The sequence below is a fragment of the Sorex fumeus genome, unplaced genomic scaffold, assembly GCF_029834395.1.
Source record: "Sorex fumeus unplaced genomic scaffold, SorFum_2.1 ptg000008l, whole genome shotgun sequence".
In the NCBI taxonomy this organism is placed as follows: Eukaryota; Metazoa; Chordata; class Mammalia; order Eulipotyphla; family Soricidae; genus Sorex; species Sorex fumeus.
Genome location: NW_026606065.1, coordinates 2,774,447 through 2,795,700, shown reverse-complemented (window position 1 = coordinate 2,795,700; position 21,254 = coordinate 2,774,447). Strand labels below are relative to the sequence as shown.

At 43.5% G+C, this 21,254-nt stretch overlaps 1 protein-coding gene and 1 non-coding gene across 2 annotated transcripts in view; one reads left to right on the top strand and one right to left on the bottom strand.

Annotated features, from left to right (window-relative positions):
- Positions 1-1,379: 1,379 nt before the first annotated feature.
- UBE3D (ubiquitin protein ligase E3D) overlaps positions 1,380-21,254 on the bottom strand; it is a 155,989-nt gene continuing 136,114 nt past the window's right edge. Inside the window, exon 10 of the mRNA XM_056109878.1 lies at positions 1,380-1,912. Coding sequence (XP_055965853.1) covers positions 1,892-1,912 — 21 coding nt within the window. The 3' untranslated portion in view covers positions 1,380-1,891. The remainder of the gene's footprint in view (positions 1,913-21,254) is intronic.
- Positions 19,619-19,690, top strand: TRNAW-CCA (transfer RNA tryptophan (anticodon CCA)). Its single transcript has one exon. It is a non-coding gene; the product is annotated as a tRNA-Trp (tRNA).

Genomic DNA, 21,254 nt, shown 5'->3' with positions numbered 1-21,254 from the left:
TGCCAGAGAATCGTCCCAGATTCATGACTGATCTCAGAGAGGCCAGAGAGACACCTGCAGTTCTGAGTCCTACCTCCAAAGCCCCTAAAGCGAACAGCTGCAGGTGAGGCTGCACAACACCTCCGAACTTCAGAGCTGACAGCCCAGGAGACAAGAAGAAAACCAGATGGGAAAACTGAGTAGAAGCCCACGAAGCTCAATGAGTAGAAGCAATAATACAGAAGGCCAAATTCACACCTAACAGCTCAGGAATCCTCACGCCCTGACTTTAGCAATGTCATCATGAGATATAAGTTGTAATATATAATGAAAGTAAATGAATTAGTGCCTGCTAAGGGAGCAGGCTTGAGGGTCGGAGGGAAACGAGGGACACTGGTGGCGGAAAGGGCACGCTGGTGGTGAGATAGGTGTGTGAAGACTCAACACCTGAAACAACTATATTGTGAGCAGCTTTGTGAATCAGTGTTTAAGTACACACACACACACACACACACACACACACACACACACAAAATTAAAAATTAAGGTTGTTCTTTTCACAAGCACAGGATGGTTCCAGGTAAATATATGTCCTTATCCAGGTGAGTAGAAAAGAAGAGAGCAGCACATCGAATCCCTGTCGGTCCACTATTTACAGAGTTATGAGTGCTACACAGCTGCTCTGCCATGAGACATCTATATTGGTTAAACTCCAAGGAAGAATGATCACAAAAGTTCCCCAGATCGCAATGCTAAGTGACAGGGTGGCAAGACAATTAGGAAATTAGAAAACAGAAAATTCGGGGTGTTTTGGGAGAGGTTGTGTGTCCGTGGTGGGGTGGGAAAGGGTGATATGGAGGTAAGGATTGGAGGTTATCATCTTCTGGGGCTGGAGCAACTGTGAGTGGTAGGGTGCTTGCTTTGCATGTGACTAACCTGGGTTCACTCCCCAGCATCCCAGTCCCCAAGCTCACAAGGAGTGATCCTTGAGTGCAGAGCAAGGAGTAAACCCTGACAGCTGGGCGTAGGTGTGGACCTAAATTAAAAAAAAAAAAAGTTAATGATCTTGACGTGCGGCAGGTCTAGTGTAAATCCAAGAGCTGTCTCTCCTGAATTGTGGGGTGGGAAAGGAAGGGACGATCTCCTTGGCTCCTGTCCCAGCCCTGACCCTTCTGTGTGATCCAAGCAACACTCATTCTCGGGACAATGGGGAATTACCTTGACTACCTTTAGCTCCATCATTCCCATTCAACACTTTCTTCTACACTATCTCTGTCACACAGGGCTGAAAACAACTTTGAAACAGTATGTCACGGACATATATTTTTTGGTTTGCAATAACAGTATTCAGTAAGGATTCAGACAAAAGAAACACAGGCAGGTTTGCATAAATGGGAGAGCCTTTATTTATTGATGCTCTTGGTATAAGGACATCAACTCCTCTCTGTTTTGTCCTTTTAAAATGTATTTTAAATGAAAGTAAGAAGTTCTTCACTTACAGTTCCCCCCACGAACATGCATCTCCACCAGCAAAATCCCTCGCTGTGATCCACGCAGGACAGATGGGTCTCCACTGTCCTACCAGGTGGTGCTGACACAGCACAGATTGGAATAATCCTCTCTGTGGGAAAGAGACTTAACTTCTATACTTATCTCAACAGTCGACAACCTGCTATTACAGCTCTCTTCATGGCCTTGGTTTTCCAATGATTCAAAGTTTAACTTTCTTTTTTTTTTCTTTTTAGAGCCTCTACACAAACAAGCAAACACAAAGCTTCAAGTTGATGCTCTCGTTCCAGACTCGGTTTCCTGTCTCCATAATCGCTGCCAGTGTGCCAACTGGTGCCGCCTGATCTCCGGTGTACTCTGGTGTGAAGAGTGGTCTGCCAAGGAGAGCAACGCCGGCTCCGTGTTACACTTTCAAATAGGCCACCTGGAAGCAGAAGAGAAGCCCAGGGTGCTTTAGACAGCATGATAAAAACCAAACCAGACTCAGGCTTGCCTAGTAAACAAAGATGCATACAATGATATTAATCAAAACTGTTATCAATGTTACATTAAAAAAAACCCAGTGAATTATAAAAATACTTTAAAATCTTCCCATCCCTGCTCTATGCTCTGAGATCATTTCTGGCAGCGCTTTGAGGGGACTTTATTTCGTGCTGGGGATTGATTTTGGGTTGGCAACAGGAAAGTCAAGTGCCTTAGCCCCTCTACTACCTGGCTTCTCAAGTGAAAAATCTTAATTCATACCATCAAATGATAACACCCTCTTAATTGTGGATTATGAAATTGGGAACACCAAGGAAGAAGGGGATGGACAGGAGGTGGAATGAGTGCGACACAGGGACTCTAGTGGAGGTCTTAGGCAGTAGTGAGGTATAGTAACTGGGTAGAACAAAACCATCAATATTAAAGCCATTGTAAACATGTAACCTAAATTGTAATAATTGTATTTAACACATCTTTTGAAGTATTAATTCTGATAATACTACCACTTTTCATTCCTGTTGGTTGCAAAGGGAGTGGTAAAACTTACTCCTGGCTTGAAAAGGCTAGAGAGACCTTCAGATCATCCACACATCAAAGTGGCCTGTTTGGCAAAGGAAGGCCTGGTCCAGACCTCTTGGAGAGGCTTGTCCTTTAGGCTGTTAGCAGAGACCAGGGGACCTGTTAGGGAATGATCTTAGAGTGGTGGGATGGCTTAGCCTAGAGAAGGCTTTCAACATTTTTACATATGGCAACTGGTAATGTCTAAGCATCAGTCCACAGACCGGAAGTTAATATGCACTGCAGTAAAGTGGTGATTTCCATCTTTTTAGGTTTGCACAGAGAGCAGCATTAGTCCAGGAAACGGTGGCTGAAAACCACTGCTAAGTTTCACTTGGTAGTGTCTCCGCTGTGTGATTTCTGCTTCTCCGAGAACAGTTACGGGGATCTTTCAGAGAGGCCAATGCCCTGCTAATCTTCAGAAATGAGACAACAGATGAAAACCAGTTCTCTTTTTCAAATTCTGCAAAACGCTATGTAGTGCAGAAGTCCAACCAGACACTATTCAGAATAATGGCAACACTAGTAAATATCCTCATAAAAGTTTAGCTCTGGGATTACACAGACCAGCAGCTCTCAGCTTAGGACAAGTCTGCCTGCCAAAGGACATTTGGAAGTATCTGCAGATCATTTTGTTGCAACAACTTGGGAGATGCTACTGGTATCCAGGGAGCTGGAGGTCAGGGACGAGGTTAAATATCCTGGGACTCCCCGATGGGAAGTCACAAACATCAGCCTGACAATGTCAAGAGCACCGTGGCCAAAAACAATACAATTAGAGACAGGGATTAGAGCCACAGCTGCCATCTTCTAGCTGTGTTTCTGGAATAAGCTTGTCAGTCTCTGGTAGCCTTTTTTTCACCTGCAAAATGGGAATTAGAAGAGGATCTATCTCAAATCCAAATTTGCCTATCTGAATTCTTCATACCCTCTGTACCAGCCTGGGATTGAGATGAGGCAACCATTTGAAACTCTGACTTACAAAGAAACAGAAGCTCAAAAAAAACTGAGTGAGATACTCAAACACTGAGTGAGTTGTAGAGGCCAACACAGAACTTTTCGCACAATAACTCCACAGATGAATGAGAAAAACACTGCAGAAATGTATTTTTTTCTTGCATAACTGAAAAAAAAAAAGAACTCAAGAAGGGGAGCAACTATGTAAGACCCTGGATTGGCAAAGTTAATACGACATGGAGCTCTCCCCCACCCCTGCGCCACCTGCCTGGCTGTCCTCGCTGGGGTCCCTTGGAGGGGAGTGGGTGGAGCTTTCCTCCCTGCCCCGACCAGGGCTCCGGCAGCCGAAGTCCTCCAGGACCAGCCACCACCATGCTGAGACCACTCTCCGCACACATGAAGGTATTGGCAGAGGAACAAAGGCAAGCGGGTCCCGGGGCTGAGATCTCCAAGCCTACTCGGATCAGGGCTGAGCATCTTCCACCCACATCCTCCGAATTCCAGTAGGCGGGGGTCACACCCACCAACTGGCTGTTTAATCCCATCAATGGCCAAGACCCAGAGACTATAAAACCCAGCTCCCGGAAGACATCTTATCATCTCATTCCTACTTTGGACAAACTGGCAAGCTACCGAATGTAACCTGCCCACACGGCAGAGTCTGGCAAACTCCCCGTGGCGTACCCAATATGCCAAATACCAGTAACAATGATGGGTCTCATTCTCCTCACCCTGAAAGAGCCTTGAATATGGCACTTTTTAAAAAAATCTCAGGGCTAGGACGAAGGAGACGTTACTGGAGCCTGCTCGAGGCAATTGACGAATAACAGGACGGTTGTGATTGTTGTGATTGGAGCTCACCCCCTTCCAACAAAAATAAAAAGAGAAATTTCAAAATTGAAACTAAAGTTCTTTTCCCCCATCTCAACTTTTATGACTTGACTGTTGGTACATTCTGCATTTTGAGCGACTTAACAAGAAACTGCAATAATCCTTGGGAAAGGCACCCTACGTGCATTTTAGCTCCTTTCTATTTAAAACACTGTGAGTTAACAAATTTCAAATGCTGATTTTGTGTTCCCTAGCTTTTATCCATGACAGGAAAATTTGCTTTCCTACTGCCACTTATTTTAAGAGAGGATAATTTTATTTTGTTCCACTATTCTAAGAAAAAAAAAATCTATGTATTTTTTTATATAAGTTTTATTCCCCAAAGTTAAAGTTTTAAGCTTTTTCTCCCTCTGAGTATATAGATATGGTTAGAGTTTTGGGCTCCATTGTGACACTTTTGGAATATACCGGCACAAAAGTAGAAAAAGAATATTAACAAGAAGAGATGGAACTCTTGTACACGTATGCCTCTTCATATTCCACGCGTCTGAATTCGCACACTTAGAAACAGAAAGGGGATGAGGGAGTTAACATGTAAAATAATCATACAAAAAATAACGGCTTTGCTTTGAGTCATCATCTAATAAAAATTTCTAAAATCAAAATAAACGAGACAGGCTGATGCAGTAATTGAGCAGACATTAAGTTAATAATGTCCTGATATACTTGCCTAGTCTGTTAGACATTTTGAAAGGCTCTTTCTTCTTCATCCACAGAGTATATCATTCAATCCTATTCCTTGGGGCGGGAGTGTGGGCTTGAGACTTGTCACCCACAATCCTCTGGGCAGACCTGTGAGTGCCCCTCAAGGACCACTTGGATCTCGTGCTCCCCCTTCCCCCAAGTTGTATTCCTTAACCTAGGCTGAAGTTTTAACCAATGAAAAGATCCGCTGCCAAGGCAGGCTGGACAAGATAAAATTTTCTTGGAGGGGAGGCACTTCCAAGCGCAGCTCCGGAGGACCGGGAGTTCCAGAGGGGATTCTCATCCAACCTGGTCGATGGTTCGACTCAGGGACCTGAGAGGTAGAGCTGCTCAAGCCCTGCCCTCTGGGGCACTGACTGGGCAACAACCAATCGACTGGTGCTTGGGGTCTCCATGCTGTACTTCATCGAGGACCCCAAATTTACCTCTTTTTTTAAAAAAAAAAAGTACTGTGGTGTATGCCAAACAAGACATTTGAAACTATAAAATATCATAAAATGCGAGATTGAAAGTAACTGTCAGCATTAGGAAAGAATTTGGAATAACTAGCTTAGCCATAGGCAGAAGCTCCTTTGGGAAGGTACTGTGGATTTTAGAAACACTGTGCCTTCAATATGCATTTATCTCTGGGTATGGCTCGCTTTAGAATTTTATCATGAAATAGGATGCTTTTATGTTATGGAAGACAGTATTTCATAAAATCCAGTTTCTAGGATCAAACATCATGTGTAAAATAAAATGTTAATATAAAATCAAAAAATACATTTTTCCCCCAAGCATTTATCAAGTGTATGACAAAGCAAGAATTGTTATGCTTTTGGACTATTGGACATGAAGGTCAAAAGTCAGAAGTATGTGCAGTAGTAGAAAAGAGACATAGGTGTACCGGGAGGGAGGGAGGGAGAGAGAGGGAGAGAGAGAGAGGGGGAGAGAGAGAGAGAGAGAGAGAGAGAGAGAGAGAGAGAGAGAGAGAGAGAGAGGACAGCAATGCCTCTGTCTCTAGTGAGGCTGAATATGAGCAAATGCAACAGTTACTAGGCTGCTCACTGATCCTTAGAATAACAGATTTTGGAAAGTGGTACTAGCACTGGACAGTACTTCTACTGCAGTGAACAAGCAGTTCTGATGAAGTCATAAAGCACATGAACGAATGTTGCTGATGATAGCAAATCCAGGGGATACACACTTACACGAGAATACAGTGACTTTAATGTTATACCATGGTTTTTAAAACGTTACCATTAAAAAAAAATGTCAACACATTCCTGAGATCCTGTTTTCCTCGCTGGAATGACCTGAGCAAGTAAGGGAATTAAGTGCGGTAGCTGGAGTGATAGAGTACAGCAGGTTGGGCACCTGCTTTGCCTGTGGCTAACCCAGATGGATCCCCGGCAGCCCATTTTGCCCCCTGAGCACTGTCAAGAGTGATCCCTTAGTGCAAAGCCAGGAGAAAGCTCTGAGCACCAACGAATGTGGCCTCCAAACAAAATAAAACAAATCAATTTCAAAATGCATCGTGAAGCAGATGATTTTAGCGAGGCTGGAAACCCTTAATGGCATATATTTAACTTGGGTCGGGCTGGTAGTTCAGCTATATACATACACCAGTTATATGAAGTGGCAAATTATAACACCTTAAAGTTTTAATATATAATACTCTAACTCATTCACTAAACATACCTTTACCCTTTCCTACTGCCTTGGAGTAATTTACAAGGAAAACTACGGCATATTTTAAAACTCAAAATACCACAGCACACTGCAGGTAGGGCGTTTGCCTGGCATGCGGCCGACCCGGGTTCGATTCCTCCATCCCTCTCGGAGACCTAGGCAAACTACCGAGAGTATCTCGCCAACATGGCAAAGCCTGGCAAGCTCCCCGTGTCGTATTCAATATGCCAAAAACAGTGACAACAAGTCTCACAATTTGTTGTGAGACATTACTGATGCCCGTCAAGCAAATCGATGAACAATGGGACAACAGTGCCACAGTACTTTATACGACACACTTTTCCACATTATTATTTTTTATGTCAGTCATTTTTATATGCTATTACGTAGGTCTTTATATTCTGATAGTTGCAAAACAACTAAGAATAGCCTAATCCATTAAACTTAAAAAATTCCCAGGTGTGTTAAGATTATGGAGAACAAAGACATAGCTATCATGTTATTTAGAGTCCATGCACGCCTCTCCATTCCGTTTCAGAATATTTCCTTAAGACAAAGTTCCAGAAAAGGGACAATAGATTGAAAAGTTTTTATATTATTATAATTTGATACATCTTTTTATTCCCAATGAGTTGTTCCAACTGGAAATGTCAACAAGATTAGATTTTTTAAATTAGTGCTAATGACATACAAGAAAGTGATATCTCAATGCCTTTTGAATTTAATTGCTATGAGCTTAAATATTCTCCCAAATGACTACCTAATAATTGTTGTTCTTGGGAATTGGTTAATAGTGAATTCATGTCCTTTTTCTTTATCTGCCAACAGGAAGGTTATTTTTTTTTTTAAAAAAAATAATGTCTTACATAAACTACTTAGAAAATGTTTATGTATATATGTATCACTGTCACGGTCCTCCCATTGTTCATCAATTTTCTTGAGCGGGCCCAGTAACATTGTGAGACTTGTTACTGTGTTTGGCATCTCGAATACGTCACGGGGAGCTTGCCAGGCTTTGCCGTGAGGTGAGATACTCTCGGTAGCTTGCCGGGCTTTCCGAGACGGGTGGAAGAATCGAACTCCAGTCGGCCGTATTGGCCACGTGTAAGGCAAACGCCCTACCCGCTGTGTTATCGCTCCAGCCCGATATATGTATGTATATATATATATATATATATATTTTTTTTTTACATAGAAAGAAATTAAGTTCCAGGCATGATCTTACAGATTACACTTGAACTAAATATCTAATTTAGTTGTCTCCAAAATCTAGATCAAGAAACACGGTTCAGAGAAGTTAACTTTTGCTTACTGCTACAAGCTATTAAGTAGAAAGTCTACGTTTACAACCAGGTCTTTGCTTCTAGTATTCATTCCATCATAAAAGCTCTTGTCCACCTACTTATGATAGGAGATGATTGATACTGTAACTTCAGCTGAAACAATCCATAATATACCAATTTCAAGCCAGCTCTCAGTGGCAGTAGAATTGATGCAGACATTTTACTTTCCAGGAAGAATTTTACTTTCTTTAGATTAGATATCACAAGGAGGAGAAAAAAGGGGAGGGGGGAAAGAACAGTGATAAAGCAACATCCTTGTTGGAAAACAGAAAAATAATTCTTTGATTAGAAGAGAAAGCTCCTGGCAAGTGAGGGCAGCCAATAAGACAGATGAGAAATTGATCTGAAATCTCAGAAAGAAACTTTTGCATTTAATTTTAGAAAGCAGGGTAAGATATACTTGCATATTTAATAAAACAAAAAAGAACAAAACATGAAAGAATTAAATAACAGTTAAGGACAGGTGAACAAGGCTCAGCTTCTAATCAGCTGCTTTTTTCCTTAGCTCTTTACCACTGAGATATTAGTTTTAAAAGATAAAAGGCATCCTGGTTCTTAAAATATATGCTACCATATTTTCAAAGAGCTACACCTGGAGGTGGTTAAGGGACCAAATATTGCGCTGTGGATGCAACTTGAGAACGGAAAACCATGAGCAGGGAAAACTCAATTATATACATGCTGATGCACGCATGTAGATAAGAGAAATGAATCATAGTACTGATAGAAGGGACAGGAGGGGAGAGTTAGGGTTATTTTATATACACATTTAATTACAGTTTAACAATAAGCATTTATACTAATAAAATAGCATAGTATCACCTGAAAGTAGATGTGGTGGTGGTCAATTTAATGCAAAACTTGCGCGTAATCCCTTAAAAAGGTTAAAGATATATAACTGACAAGCTTAGAAAAGGAAGGAAAAGCAGAATCATAAAAATATTCAGTTAAACAGAAGAACACGAGTAAAGACAAAAATAGCAATAAAAATGAGGGCAGGACACAACTAGATAGATTCACTAGTGAATTCTACCAAACTTCTAGAGAGGATCTACTGCCAATCCTTTTCAAGTTTTCTTTTGGCAAAAGAAAGGATTTGCCAATCCTTTTCAAGTCTTCAACTTTCTAGGAAACTGAAGAAACACAAACAGTGTTTATGAGGCAAACACTCTGATACCAAAAGCAGACAGAGACACTATTCACAAAAATAAATTTACAGGCTGATATCCCTGATGAATACAGATGCAAAGATCCCCAACAAAATACTAGGAAGTAGAATCCAATAACTCATCAAAAAGATCATATACCAAGGACCAGGTAGGAGTTATCCAGGGGATGCAAGAACGGTTTAACATTTGCAAGTCAATTAACATAATACACCATAGCACTGTAGCACTGTCCTCTCATTGTTCATCGATTTGCTCAAGAGGGTACCAGTAACATCTCCATTGTGAGACTTGCTGTTACTGTTTTTGGCACATTGAATATGTCATGTGTATCTTGCAGGCTTTGCCATGTGGGAGGAATACTCTGGGTAGCTTGCTGGGCTCTCTGAGAGGGACAGAGGAATCGAACCTGGGCCAGCCACTTGCAAGGCAAACAAACGCCCTACCTGCTGTGCTATCACTCCAGCCATATCAGTAAAAAACATTTTTAATGATCTTATCAGTAGATGGGCTGGAGTGATAGCACAGTGGGTAGGGCATTTGCCTTGCACGCAGACAACCTGGCCGACCCAGGTTAGATTTTTCCGCCCCTCTAGGAGAGCCCAACAAGCTACCGAGAGTATCGCCTGCACGGCAAAGCCTGTCAAACTCCCCATGACAAATTTGATATGCCAAACACAGTAACAAGTCTCACAATGTTATCGGGCCCGCTTGAGCAAATCGATGAACAACGGGAGGACAGTGACAGTGACAGACATCAATAGATGCAGAGAAAGCATTTGACAAGGTCCAGGACTCACGGTCACGGTCCTCCCGTTATTCATCATTTTGCTCGAGCGGGCCCAGTAACATCTCCATCATGAGACTTGTTGTTACTGTGTTTGGCATATCGAATACGTCATGGGGAGCTTGCCAGACCCTAGCCGTGTGGGCGAGATACTCTCGGTAGCTTGCCGGGCTTTCCGAGAGGGGCGGAGGAATCGAACTTGAGTTGGCTATATTGGCCACTTGCAAGGCAAACGCCTTACCCACTGTGCTATCGCTCCAGCCCTCATGATAAAAACTCTCAACAAAATAGGAGTTGAAGGAACTTCCCTCAATAGAGTCAAAGCCATCTACCACAAGCCCACAACAGGGATTATTCTCAATGGGGAAAAACTAAGTCTTCCCTGTCAGATCAGGCAAAAAGACAAGGTTGCCCACTCTCTCCACCCCCATTCAATACAGTACTGAAAGTACTTGCCATCGCAGTTAGGGCAAGCAGAGAGAAAAGAAAGAAGTCAAGCTTAGACTATTGGCAGATGACATGATAGTATACTTAGAAAATCCTCTACAAAAAGCTCCTAGAAACAATATATTTGTATAGCAAATTGGCTGATTACAAAATCAATACCCCAGAATCCATGGCATTTTTATATACAAATAATGAAAGAGAAGAAAGAAAAATTAAAAAACAGTCCTGTTCACATTTGTGCCTCAGAAAGTCAAGGACCTCGGCATCATTTTAACTAAAGAGATGAAGGACCTCTACAAAGAAAACGATAAAACAGTTCTTCAAGAAATAAAAGAGGACACTAGGAAATGAGACACATCCACTGCTCTTGTAGTAGGAGAATTAACATTATCAAAGTGGCAACACTCCCCAAAGCATCACAGAGATTCAATGCAGTCCTTCTAAGGATACCCATGACATTTCTCAAAGAAACAGATCAAACACTCGTGAAATTCATGTGGGACATTAAAACCCCACGGATATCTAAAGCAATTCTTGGGAAAAAGAAGATGGGAGGCATCACCTTCCCCAACTTCAAACTCTACTACAAAGCGGCAGTAATTAAAACAGCATGGTATTGGAATAAAGACGGACCCACAAATTACGGAATAGAGTTGAATACCCTGGCACAAACCCTCAAATATACGACCTTAATCTTTGATAAGGGAATAAGAAATATGAAGTGGAGTAAGGAAAGCCTTTTCAACTAGTGGTGCTGGGAAAGCAGGGAAGCTACAAGCAAAAAATTGAGCTCAGACTTCTCTCTGGTGCCAAGCACAAAAGTCAGATCAAAATGGACTAAAGCCCTCACTATCCGACCTGAATCCAGAAGGTACACGGAGGAAAATGTAGGCAGAACTATCTATAAAACCGAAGTTCAAGGCATCTTCAAAGATGTAACACCACTAACTAAGCAGGTGGAAGCAAAGATAAACAAGTGGGACTACATGAAACTAAAAAGCTTCTGCACCTCAAACAAAATTGTGACCAAGATAGAGACAGTCCACAGAATGAGAAAAATTATTTATCCAGTATCTATCAGATAAGGGGTTAATGTCCAAGATAGAGAAGACACTGGTAGAACTTTACAGGAAAAAAAAAATCCAATGCCATCAAAAAAATGGGGAGAAGAAATGAACAGAAACTTCCTCAAAAAACAAATACAAATGTCCAAAAAGCATGTGAAAAAAAAAAAAAAGCTCTAGGTCACTAATCATCAGGAGATGCAAATCAAAACAACAATGATCTCACACCACAGAGACTGGCACACGTCCAAACGCACAAGAACAACCAGTGCTGGCGAGGATGTGGGGAGAAAGGGACTCTCCATTGTTGGTGGGAATATCGACTTGCCCAGCCTTTTTGCAAAACAATATGGAGATTCCTCGAAAACACAGAAATGGAATTTCCACATGTCCAGCAATACCACTTCTGGGAATATACCCTGGAAGCCAAAAAACACACAGCAGAAATGCCATCTGCGCTTCTAAGTTCATTGTCACACTATTCACAATAGCCAGAATCTGGAAACAGCCCAAGTGCCCAAGAACAGATGACTGGATAAAGAAACTCGGGTACATACACACAGTGGAATGTTATGGAGCCACCAGGAAATCCGAAGCCATGAAATTTGCTTATAAATGGATGGACATGGAGAGTATCATTCTGAGTGGAGTGAGACAGAAGGAGAGGAGTGAGACAGAATGATCTCACTCATTTGTGAAATATAAATTGCATATTATGAGACTTGGCTGGAGCGACAGCACAGCGGTAGGGCATTTGCCTTGTGTGCAGCCAGCCTGGCCGACCTAAGTTCAATTCCTCCGCCCCTCTCGAAGAGCCCGGCAAGCTACCGAGAGTATCTCGCCCACACGGCAAAGTCTGGCAAGCTCCCCGTGACGTATTCGATATGCCAAACACAGTAACAACAAAGTCTCCAATGGAGACGTTACTGGGCCCGCTTAAGCAAATCGATGAACAATGGGAGGACAGTGACAGTGACAGTATGAGACTAATAGACATGAACGAGGGAAAGGAGAACTGGTCCACAGCTGGAAGCTTGCCACAACTGGGTGGGGAGAGGGCAGTTAGGATGGAGAAGGGACCACTCTGACAATGATACAGTGATAGTTGGAAACTGCACACCTTAATACCCAAAAGGAGTGGGGGTCAGGATAAGTGCCTGACTAGCGGGTGGGAGGGATACTGGGGACATTGGTGGTGGGAAATGTACACTGGTGAAGGGACTGGGGTCTGAACACCATAGGATAGAAACTCAATCACAAACAATTTTGTAACTGTGTCTCTTACAGTGGTTCAACAAAAAAAATTAAAGACAAGGAGTGCACACAGGTACAAATATCAGAGATGATCCAACTATTCTTGAGAAGTCACTCTGAATATCAATGGTTTAAGAACCTGGTGTCCCTTCTCCCACTCTGTGCAAGTCATATCTGGATAATTCCTCTTACGAGTTCTTGATGGAATTACATTTTGGCCTCAGAAATATTTAAAGGAGCAGTGCGGAGATAATAGGCTGGGGTATCAAGGGCAAGGGCAGTGTGAACTCTCCACACAGGTTGAAGGTAAGTCCCTTCAGGTTTCCCAGTAAGGACGGCCTCGCCCCGAAGCCCCCACTCTTCCTGGATGCATCACCACGTCCGAGGAAGCCACCGTGGCAGCAGGTCTGGCGCTGAGTGGGGGCTTAGAAAAGGACTTTCCTCGGACCTAGTAACAGATCGCAGTAACAAACTGACAGGTGATTTTTGGGGTTCTCTATCAGTTTCCTTGGAAATGTCTGCGATAAAGTCAAAAGCTGTCCTTAGCAGGAAAAAGAAAAAGACCCGAAAATGTAATGCACTGTGAACTCGTTTACGGTACAGATGCTATTAACACGGATGTTTTCAGAAAACAAGCTGCTCCTGAATCAGGTTACCAAAGTTGAATTTTCATAAACATTTCTACCTTTGGGGAAATCTAAGCTGTATAATATTTGCCTTCCTGTCAGTGATGTTCAGTCCTTCCCCACTGCTGGCAGAGGTTCCCAGAATACATTCTCGGCTAAGCCCGGAGGCAGCCCTGAGTCAGCTTTTCCCATTAACCGTCCGCCTTCGCCACTCAAAAGAGAGATTATTCAGAAGCACCTCTGGAGGAGAAGCTGCAGAAACCCGGCAATATTCTGGCCCTTCTGTTTCCCAGACAAGAACTTTCTCTTTCAGTTTAAATCAGCTCCTTCGCATCTGCATGTTCTTCCTTGGTGTGGCGGTCCCTGCCTGGGCTTTTGGCAAAGCAGAAGTCTTCAGTCTGAAAAACCACCCGCGAAAACTTCGCCACTCACTAACGTTCGCAAGTCTGAATCTCTGTACTTGGGCCAGGCTGATCTGCTCGGACCTGAAGTTCATGAGCAACGACGTCCATTAGGTAGATTCCTTTGGAAACCTGACAGCCTCACACTGTGCGGTGGTTCCTGGGGGCACATCTGCAGCACAGTGGGGGGATGACATTGGATGCGAGCTTTCCCTGACTCGACTGATTAAATGGCACCGAGTTAGAAGTGGCAGGAGGTGGAAAGAACAGCACAGTCACACAGGAATCCCTGACTGCAGAGAAGGACTTCTTAGAGCGGGATTCAAGAAAAGCACCCCAGTGGTTTTTGTTTGTTTGTTTGTTTCCGAACTGTGTTTATGTCAGAGATTCACGGGATGCCCAGCTTCTCAGGCACACAGACGCGGAGGAGTAGAAGGGGCCATGACCCTCTTCTTGCTGATGCTGCCATCCGGTTTTCAAAATTAAGACCGTTCTTACCCAACGCATCTCACAGTCCAGAAAAAAAAGGAACATGCTGTTGAACGACTTTGTTGTGTCTCAGTCTTTATGTCTCTCCGGGAGGTTTTGCACTCGAGTGGCTTTAACATTTCTTTCACAGAAGAACCAAACGAATGAATTGCATAGCCAGTATCGAGGGAGGGTTGGTACTTTTCTTAAAGGGGTGTCAAAAAAATAACACTTGGTACTAGAGATGGTAGGACTGTCGTCCCACTGTTCATCGATTTGCTCGAGCGGGCACCAGTAGCGTCTCCATTGTGAGACTTGTTGTTACTGTTTCTGGCATATCGAAGATGCCACGGGGAGCTTGCCAGGTTCTGTGCAGTTGTTAAAACAATTGCCTTGCATATGTCTGACCCCAGTTCCATCCCTGCACTGCATTTGAGGTCTCCCAAACACCACCAAGGAATGACTGCGAGAGCCCTGAGCTCTGCTGGCTGTGGCGCCAAGACCCAATCACAACAAAAACCATGTTTAAGAAACTGCCGCTAACAAGGGACGTGGCATCTTGATATTTTCCACTCCGGCACTCAGACTTTCAAGGTAAAAGGCGCACTATCTCACCAGAAAACGACTGACTGCGCTTCGAAAACTTCGCTGAGAGCCTCAGTCCTGCTTTGCAGACTTTCAGGTTAAGACCAAAGGGCAGGGGCCCTCACTGCTCCTCCGAAAAGCTGTCCGGGCATGGTCCTTCGAAATGTGTGCTGCTTTTGTTTCTTACAAATGCTACTGTTTGATATAACACAAAGATGCTAAGAATCACAACCAGGTGATCCCACTTTTCGTACTGACGAAAACACTTGAGCGATGACCTCAGTCACGGCACGCTTCAAAAGGCTTTAAAATGCTTTAAAAGGCAGAAAAGGAGCAGATGGCGACACCGACCATGTGAGGACCCCAGGGTTACTTTGAAGTGGTTCTTCAAATAAATGCACCTTGCCATGTTTTCGAATGTTTTCTTTCCCATACAATTTTTTTTTATCAGCTTAGTCTGTTTAACTCAGAAAGATCTAGTTCCATAAGATCACCTATAATTAGAGACTGATGCTGCATTTTTAGAAGACAAATATAGACGGCATGGAAGTGATGCACCAGCAGTCTGAAATAATTAATGTCCAGCCTCACAAGGCCACCTACACCAGGACACTTGGGAACCATTCACTATAGCCATCACGTCAAAGCAGGACAGCAAAGTCATTTTTCTTATCAGTAGAAATAGGTCACAACAAGAACACTTGGCAAACAAACAAAACAGCAGTGTGAACATGAATGGGTTCTGTGACACAATCTTTCCACTTTTTCCCCCCCATCAGTGTAAAACTGATCATTGGGGGGGGGCTGGAGCAATAGCACAGCGGGTAGGGTGTTTGCCCTGCATGCGGCCGACCCGGGTTCAATTTCCAGCATCCCATATGGTCCCCTGAACACCGCCAGGAGTAATTCCCGAGTGCAGAGCCAGGAGTAATTCCCCTGTGCATTGTTGGGTGGGACCCAAAAAAGCAAAGCAAAAAAAAAAAAAGACCCCAAAAAAACCCCTGATCATTGGTTTGTTCTTCATGCTATAATCATCTTCCAACATGTTAATATGTACTGAATGAGGCTTGAAAACAACATACAGGACACATGAAGATACCATCACCAGAATACCTCTATATTGTACAGGAAGTGTTCAAACATTTCACACAGCCATTAGTTTCTTTTTGTTATTGTTGTTGCTTTTTTTGTTTCAGTGGCATGAAAATAAAGCATGTCACCTTACATTATCACATTTATCCGGAGTCTGAGTGGGGTGATGATAGGCACAGAGTTTGCTGAAGGTTCTACCATTTTTCACAGAGACCATTTAAAACCGGCGCACGGCCCACAGGCTGGACGGCATTTTGTGTGCTTTCTGCTTAAACTCAGCAGCCGGCCCATGCAAAACCCATACGAGAAATGCACATTTTACTAGCGCCCCTGCTTCCCAATCACATGGACGCCGTCCCCCAGCAAGAATGAAAAGGGTCTAAAAAGAGGCTGTGCAGAAACAGGAGTGATGGCCCTGACACTCGCAGATAATTCTGAAATCTAGGGAAATCTCCTCAGAGCAACGAAAAGCCACTTGCTGACAGTTCTGTTCTCTCGTCAGTCAGAAAGGTGCAACACATTTTCGGACACCAGCAACTTCCCTCCAGCTAAGGCTGCGTCTCCTCCTCACCAGGCTCTGGGACTCACTTTCTTCCTGGGGAACAGATAAAACTGGTCCAGGAGACCAGGCTTTTCTCCTAACTGTGAGCAGCATCACTGACCTACATTTGAAAAGAAGTTTGCTCTAGAGTTCTGTTAAGGACCAGAATCCTTTCTTAGTCTCTAACTCCATTCCCCATTCGAGGACTGTCCTCCCCCCTCCCTCCCCCACAATGGACCATAAAACTTTCCCCCCTTAACTTGCTTCTCGCTTAGAGCAATTCCATTTCATTTTTCACAGCATATGAATTTCTGTGTCCACTTCATCATTTTTTTCCTCCTCTTAGTGTCATTAATGACCTTCGAGCTTAGCCCGTCCCTTTACCCTTCCACATCCATCGTTATTTTTTTTCTTTTTTTTCCTTCTCCCATTTTAGCTCTGAAGGACAACTGCACAATGAGTAAATCGTAAAGTTTTGTCACAGTTCCCCTAGGGACAATCGTCTTCCTTCAGCTATTAAATTAGAAAATGGCTTTAAAAACACACACACACACACACACACACACACACACACACACAAAAAAAAACCAAGGCTTTGTTACAGAACAGGTGCAATCATTACAATGTAAAATTAGTCTTTTTCCCAGTGAAAGCGGCGTAATGCCTTACTTGTAACTGCACAAAAGAATTCAGGAAATGGAATTTGAAAATCCTATCAAGGGCTTTTAAGGGTTATGTACAAAGTCTAACATTTTGAGAATAAAGCCATAAGGGTGTGGAAAGCTATAGCTTTGCTTTCCAGACCGACAACTGCACAATCAGTTCGTTGACGCGCTGGAGAATAACCTGCTTTCCCATGTACGCTCTCATCCTTACAGTCGTCCATTCTGTACACTCACCGACTTCCTTCCACGTGCCAGGCACAGCGATGAATTAAACGGAAATTAAAATCAAGGAAAAAATTTTATTCTGAGGAATATCAGTATCTCCGAGGCATGCCAGTTACTTCCAACGTGATTTCAAATTTTATTCACTCGCAGAAAATCAGAAAGAACAGCAATAATAATCTACCTACAGGCATATTCACCAGGACGGACATAATTCACAGCACTCTGTAAAGCTTACGACTGCTTCCAGCCCAGTGGGCAAGTTCCACAAGAGTGGAATAAAGGGCTGGAGCGACAGCTTATTGGGCCGAGTGCCTTCTTGGCATGCCACACACTCTGGTTTACATGACCCAGGGCATGGCATGGGCACGCAACAACAGCCGGGAGCAACTCCCCGTAGAGTTGGGAGTGGCCGCTGCCCATCCCTGGGCGTGGCCTAAAATTCAAAGTAGTGACACCAAAGATAACGACAACAACAACAACAATAATAATAGCCTGGGCCTGAATTCCTGCTCTGTGACTTTCAGTCTTTTACAGCTTGGATTCATTTTGTTTCTCTGCCTTGGTTCTGTCTTCTGATGAACAAAGAGTCCTAGTTGTTCCAGTCCCAGAAGGTAACAATAAAAATTAAAGGTCATAAAACCCACAAAGATACTATTATTCAGCCTCTTGTAAAGTTCAGAACTAATTATTATTTCAATCACATCACTATCATATGTGAAGCATACAGTCTGGCAAAATATACTTGACTTCCCCCTTAAAAGGGAAACCAAAGGGTCGATTTCGAGAATGCGGAGACTTGAGTTCCAATGGGTGTATGCCAAGCTCCTTTTCCTTTGAGCTGTGCTCCCACGTCCCTCTCGTAGCTACTCCATTTACCCATGACCATAGACACAAACAATAGTGCCTACGAAACCCGGGAGCCCACGGAGGAAGAAATGGAAGCCTGGAGCCATAGCACAGCGGTAGGGCATTTGCCTTGTGCGCTGCCAGCCCCACCAAGCTGGGTTCGATTCGTCCGCCCCTCTCGGAGAGCCTGGCAAGCTACCGAGAGTATCTTGCCCTCACGGCAAAACCTGGCAAGCTCCCCGTGACGTACTTGAAATGCCAAACACAGTAACAACAAAGTCTCACGATGGAGACGTTACTGGGCCCGCGCGAGCAAATCGATGAACAACGGGAGGGCAGTGCAACAGTGCTACAGAATAAAATGCCAGAGGCCAGACGACCCAATGGCCTCCTTCTTAGGACAGCAGAGACTAGTCACAGACATCACCCCAGATATACAGTGAACTCACTCTTCTCGGCTTCTTGTTGAAGGTGAGAAACAAAAACAATCGTGTCTGCTCTTCATGCTTCCTGACCTAAATAATAAAACTTCCAGAGGTTGCATAAATTCATTCCTCCGCAGAGACGAGGGACTGTAGCAATAGCACAGCGGGTAGGGTGTTTGCCTTGCACGTGGCCAACCCGGGTTCGATTCCTCTGTCCCTCTAGCAGAGCCCAGCAAGCTACCGAGAGTATCCCAACCGCATGGCAGAGCCTGGTAAGCTCCCCAGGGAGTATTCGATATGCCAAACACAGTAACATGTCTCACAATGGAGACGTTGCTGGTGCCCGCTTGAGCAAATCGATGAACAAGGGGAGGACAGTGCTCCAGTGCGCCACGAATATCATCTAGTGAGTACCTTATCATTCAGGTTTATTGTTACTATCTTTTCCTCTCTCTGGTTTATTTATAGGTACTGTAACTCAGAAAATTAACCATTTTCACCAAGTTAAAGGGAAAATGTAGGATTCCCTTTAAGACACAATATATAAATAATGTAAGATACAATATTAATAAAGGTCAATATTAATAGATCAGCCATTAGATTCAGTAAGTTATGGTAACAAACACTAAGAAGAAAATTAATGTCAGTTTCATTTCTGGTGGAAATGAAGAAAAGAATTAGAAAGTTCTTGGACAAAGGGACCAAGTAAAGGTAAAGGTAAAGGCCCTCCCGTTGATCGTCGATTTGCTCGAGCGGGCCCAGTAACGTCTCCATTGGAGACTTTGTTGTTACTGTGTCTGGCATATCGAATACTCTCGGTAGCTTGCCGGGCTCTCCGAGAGGGGCGGAGGAATCGAACTCGGGTCGGCCATGTTGGCCGCGTGTAAGGCGAACGCCCTACCCGCTGTGCTATCGCTCCAGCCCCAGAGAGACCTCGTGGCGCAACGGTAGCGCATCTGACTCCAGATCAGAAGGTTGCGTGTTCAAATCACGTTGGGGTCATGTGAATAAAGAATAAATGAAGCATACACACACATAAGTAAGGTAATAGGAATTCAAATCAAATTCTGCTGACATAAAGGGACCAAGTAATTAAAAAGATTAAATTTCAAATTTAACAACAGGAATTGATGCTCCATTTACGACCAGTGGCATCATCTGTTCATTTCAGTATGATTTAAGAATTGCAGAACACTAGAAGTGGAACAGATCTCAAAAATCGTTCAGTAAAACCTAATTTTAGAGACAAAGTGAGCTAGGACTTACTCCTATGTCAGGCAAAACCCTTTACCTCTATACTATCTCTCCAGAAGTTTGATTTTTCCTTATTATTAATTATTATTATTATTAAGACTGTGATTTACAACACCGTTCATAATAGAATTGTTTCAGGCATACAATGTTGCAACACCAATTCCACCTCCAGAAGTTTGAATTTTAAAGGGGTTTCCATTTGGCGGGTTTATTTGATATACTGAGCGTAGTAATGGGATCTGGACAAAACTTTTAAAAGGACGCATCATTTCTACTGTGAAGGTCTCAAAGGTGTCAGTACGCAAAGCAGAGTAGAGTGGACTGGCCTGGGACAGGAGGGACAAGGAGCTTCCCAGGCCGCTGCAGATGGGGAGGCTTCTAAGCCTATACCTGGTGGATGTGGGTAAGGGAGAACCACTCGCTTTCCAAAAAATCAGAGTTCCGCTCATCTTGCCGAGGGAAAGGCCCTGCTGCAGTGGAACTAAAAATCGATGTTGACTCGTATCCTAGGACTTCCCGCCTCCTGAAGCAAAATAATTTACAGCTCTCTGACGAGAGCATCTCCTCCTAAGTTTAGCTGAGGTCCTATTATTTCCCTCCTTACCAGTGTTAGGTAAGATGTGAACTGTTCCCTTCCCAACATCTTCGTGCATGCTCGCAGGTGACAAGAAGACAAGGGATTCAAAGTGGCTAGAAAAGAAAGACGATTTCTCATTCCGAGAGAATAATGGAAATGACTCTTTCAGTTTCCCTGGTTTCTCCTAGAATGATCCCCGTCCAGAGGTCTAAGTGGTGCGAGAGTTGTGACAGAAACCCCGAGCGGAATGTCTTCCTTGTTCATTTTTCCTTTTTATCTGAGAAACGCTCTCCCCTTCTTCCTCTGCCCCCGTCCCCTACCCCCGCCTCCCAGGCAATAAAGAGTTGAGGATATCTATTGAGAAACAAGGAGTTCTGAGTTTTATAGGATGTTCTATAACTTGGTATGGGGAAAAAATGAGAACTCGCGAAAAGCAATAAAGCTCAGAAAGCAATATACCGGGTCATTTTTACCCCAAATTAGAACTGCATGCCCCTAAGACACATGCCTAAATAATGTTTGTGTTGCATTAACCTTAAGCTATAATGTTGCAAAAGTAGATTACAGGAGATCAAACACACACGCACATACACACACATACATACACACACAGTTATAACACTAGCAGCAGCAAACAGGAATAGTTTGGAAAGCAATCACTCTTGGAAATTCAGTAATGAACATGGGGATCACAGTCTGGGCCTGAGTGAGCCTGCACACAGTTCATGTATTTCA